The sequence below is a fragment of the Hordeum vulgare genome, chromosome 1H, assembly GCF_904849725.1.
Source record: "Hordeum vulgare subsp. vulgare chromosome 1H, MorexV3_pseudomolecules_assembly, whole genome shotgun sequence".
In the NCBI taxonomy this organism is placed as follows: domain Eukaryota; kingdom Viridiplantae; phylum Streptophyta; class Magnoliopsida; order Poales; family Poaceae; genus Hordeum; species Hordeum vulgare.
The window spans coordinates 491937356-491941825 of NC_058518.1; the positions used below are offsets into that span (position 1 = coordinate 491937356).

The window sequence follows — 4470 nt, forward strand, 5'->3', positions numbered from 1 at the left end:
GTTTCCAAATAAAAGGAAATTGCGGCTCGACCCAGCCAACACTATACCTGACCTTGGAAAACCCAAACCGGTCGGCCCAACCCAACCCGGCCTGAAAAAGCCCGACCCAACTTTGCTCATGGGCCGGGCTCAGACCTAGATTTTGAGCACGTCAGGCTTACTGAACCGGGCTTAGGCTTGAAAACCCCCGACTTTACACCTATGTTGGGCCGGGCTTCTTCAGGCTCGGGCCAGGCTTTGGCCCAAAAACTAGGCCCGATGGTCGGACCGGGTCGTGTTCGGGCTTGAGTTTTGTACCACTGCCTTTTTAGGCCCGGCCTGGCCCGAGTTTTGCCCAGGTATACACGCCACGCTCGCGTCTGCTGCTATCCGCCCTACCTGCGCGCGACGGCCCCTGCACCCGACCTCAGCATCCAGATCCATGGCGGCTCTCCCCACCGACCCCATGAACCTGATGGACCCATACGCCACCGCCTCCACCTCCCCACGCCGCGACTGGGTCCTGCTCCACCCGTTGGCGCGTACCTCCGACCTCCACAACGCAACCACCGTCGTGTCCAGGACGAGGGACGGCCAGCCCGTCGTGGCGTCCTTCTGGCTAGTCGACCCGCCGGGCGTCTCCTACTTCTCCGTCCACTGCCCCGGCCTCAAAGTTTCAGATCCGGACGACTTCGCCCACGACGACGATCCCGACACCGGCCTCATCGGCGCCGACGTCGTGTGCGCGGACGCCGCGCTCCTTCTCTTCTCCGTATCCTTCAACACCCCTGACGCCGATGGCCCCTACCCGGAGTCCACCCACCACTTCGTCTACAGAGCCGGCCCCGGGGAGCCTGCGCTGCACCTGCTCCCGGACCCCGACGTTCCATCCTACGAAGCCCTGCCGCAATTCGGCATCTTGCCCTGCGGCAGGCACTACGCCGTGGCCTTCCTGCGTTGGAACAAGACCATGGGTGATCATATGTTTGATGTCCATGTCTTCTCGTCCCAGACAAAGGCATGGAGTAGGAAGGTGGCGTCGCTGGCTATATCAGAGTCTGATAAGAGATGTTTTCATCGGCATGATCCCTCCAAGCAGATCACGATTGGAAGCTCATCACTCGGCTGGGTTGATCTCTTGCGTGGTATCCTTCTACTTCGCACCCCGTTCGATGAACATCCTGTGATCGAATACATCTCGTTTCCTGCGTCGAGGCCGCCTTGCTCCGAACTATCAGACGACGACGACGAACAAGGGGGATCTGACGCTCCTCAATATTTTCGTGACGTGGCCTGCTGCAATGATTTGATCAAGTTTGTCGACGTAGAATACCATGACCCTTACAGTTGCAGGCCTTGCTGCGGCAGAGATAAGAGTTGGAAAGCCACCATATGGAGCAGGAAGCTTTCCTGGGGAGATTGGCGCCGGGGATTCACGGTTGATGTTGCCGACATATCCCTTGACCAAAGTTATTCTGCTTTACTGCCGGAGCTGTGGGACGACGAAACAGACAAGTTACATCTGAAGAAACTGATTTTCTACACCCCCACCCTCGGCATCTGCGATGATGATCTTCTCTACGTCATGTCCAAGGTGAACGATGAAGACGACAAGGCTTGGGTCATCACAGTTGACATGAAACATGCGGTTGCTCAAGCAGCAGCCCCGTTTTCTGCTGGAGACTTCGACTTGCTCCCAATGTACCGTCCATGCTCCTTCCCCAAGTACCTCAACATGACCCCAGGTGATCGATCCTCCCTTTTGTTCGCCCTGTATAATATATGCAGTAAACAATGCTATCTTTTGTGCTCTTGGTTTCGGTTTTCGTAATATTGACACTGAATGCTCGTTGATTTCGCATATGCTGATGAATTAAATGAAGACTGAGCCTGCCGCCTATGCCCAAAAAATGTATAGCAGTTATAAAGTATGGGCTCATCTATATATAGGCCTCACTACTCTCATAGTTAGACGGGTCATGAATGCACCGCCAAAGCTGATTCGTGAAGTTAATTCATGATGTTTGTGGGATGTTCCCTTATACTGTGCTTATAAGAATTTACGTGGTGATGATGTACGTCATTTCATTGCATTTCATTAACCAAACAGAAAAATAACATCGTTCCCTCGGAAAAAAAGAAAAAAAAAACAAGAAACTGTTGATGCTAATTTGCATTCACTCATCAATCCTAATTAAGATTTCAAAATTCGGAAACACAAGTTTGTTTTCTAGTGGCTTTTGCACAACAAATCAAAAACTTGTTGGCTCTGTTGGAAGCCCCAAGTGTACTCAAAATGTCACTACAACGAGATCCAGGTATTTTTTAGCAGCAGGCTTACCATGGGACAACGAGGCAAGAAAGGGAGCAACTTCTATTGCCCCTAGTACCCCATAAAAATGGTTGATGTCCTGTCCGTGATGCGTGCATCGAACCTATGGTTGTGCGGGGCTTCAGACTGACACATCCCCCATGAAAATTGAATCCTTCAGAAGTTCTGATATTTTGTTATTAACTGTTTCTTTATCCAAATTATTGCAGGCGTAGATATAACCAATACAGGGCACAAGTACTTTACAAGGTAATACATATGTTGCTATCTTTACCTGTTCTGGTCGTGACAAATTAATGATTTCTGCTTCTGCTGATATTTGATGCTTATTGTCAGGATGGACGATGTGGAGAAATGTATTGGGGAATTGCTGTGGACTCAAGACTGGCTTAGGGAACTTGGTAACAAATTAGTCCATTTCTTGGGTCATAGCTTTCTATTAACTTTTGTTAATATAGCACATGTGCAAGTGCGCTTATGCATCCAATACTACCAATTGCATGCTTAGCGTCTTTAAGTATAATTATTTTCCTGAACATCATATGCAAATATCTACTCAGTTACTCTGTTGTATGACCATAAACAATTGTTCAAGTCAAGTATAACATCTTTGGAAATTATGGGTGGTCTCCACCTTAAACTTTCGTCATCTGTAACTTTGGTGGTGGACATGTTAAGCATGTACAATCCCCTGGGTTTTGTTAGTATTATTATTTGTTACTGCCGATCTATGATCTTGCAAATTAACTGTGATAACCAGAGGCTTTTGTCACACAGTGTGATACGTATTTATGGTCCATTGCAGGTCAATGCTTGGAACATGACAGGTCAGCTTACATCGATTGCAGCTCACTACATCTCCGTCCAGTGTCATCTCTACGTTTGACTACTCCGGCAGTCAGTTCTGTTCTGGTGTCCAGAGTTTCACGTTATGAGTTCATCATGTTGTTTTGTCCTCAACTTTGCCTTCTGTTCTTTCTTCCTTCGTTAATAATATCAATCTTTGCTTCCTCAAGTTTGAATCCATTCTCATCAAACCATGCATACAACTATTGATACAGCATTTATTTTTCCGTAATTTGTTTTTTCAGTTCCGAATTATGAACAACCGACTTACCTGAATCACTAAAAAAAACTTGACACAGGTGGTAGAATATGCTTCCTATGTTGGTGAAGGCAAAGCTAAAGCTGCCTCGAAAGCTGTGGATGTTTGCTTACGGTATATACACGAGTATACTTGTGCAATTGTATGTTGAATTGACTTGGCTCTATTTGTGACTACGGTGTGTTGTTTTTGTAGAGCTTTGGAAGATTTCAACAACTTGCTACTGGGCAAGCTGCCGAGTGATGCATCAACATCTACTAAAGCCATGAGGAGAAAAATCAATACCGCCCTCAAAGCTCTTAAGAAGTATTATAGAAAATTTTAAAAAAATCATGTACTTTGATTTTTGAAATGAATCATTACCTACAATTTTTACCCTTCTCCATCTTTTTCAGCGTCTTGCAAATTGCGCCACAATCAATGATGGTGGGAGGAACAACGATGGATGGAGTAACGACACTTGCAAATGCTTGCCACCAAAACAGACGGAAACCAGTATTTGAACGTCGTCAGAGACCAGGTCATACAATTGAGTACATAGAGCCTGGCTTTTCCGGCGGCAAGCTATTCTTTGATCGCCGCAGGAAGGCAGACCATGAGGAGGACAAATGTGACGATGAGCATCAAGTGGAACTCGACCTCCATGGCTCTCTGGGTCCCTGGTTGAGGTCTTTGCCTCCAGATGTTTGGTTCATTTTGGCGATTGCTTTCAGTGCACTAGTACTGTATGCTTGCGATATGCAAGGGCATGTTTGGTAGCCGTATGAGCCAGGGCTGGCTCACCGGAGCCTGGGTGAGGAAGTACAACCGAAAGAATAACATCTGCACATTTTTTGGTTGTTCGCATCAAGGTCTCTCGCATTAGGGAAGCAATTTTAGCATAGCGTTTGGTTGCCTACATTGGCTCAGCTCACGCAACTATACGGTGTTTAGTAACATCTGCACATTTTTTTGGTTGCCCGCATCGAGGCCTCTCGCATTAGGGGAGCAATTTTGGCATAGGGTTTGGTTGTCTACATTGACTTGGCTCACACAACTACACGATGTTTAGTTG

General features: G+C 47.3%; 1 protein-coding gene across 1 annotated transcript; it reads left to right on the plus strand.

The window, feature by feature from the left end:
• The first annotated feature begins 395 nt into the window (after positions 1 to 395).
• On the plus strand, positions 396 to 4261 carry LOC123418097. Its single transcript, XM_045106945.1, has 6 exons — positions 396 to 1724; positions 2521 to 2560; positions 2648 to 2712; positions 3117 to 3530; positions 3612 to 3722; positions 3812 to 4261. The coding sequence occupies exons 1-4, from the start codon at positions 422 to 424 to the stop codon at positions 3365 to 3367; spliced, it is 1659 nt and encodes a 552-aa protein (XP_044962880.1). The 5' UTR covers positions 396 to 421; the 3' UTR covers positions 3368 to 3530; positions 3612 to 3722; positions 3812 to 4261.
• Positions 4262 to 4470: the final 209 nt, after the last annotated feature.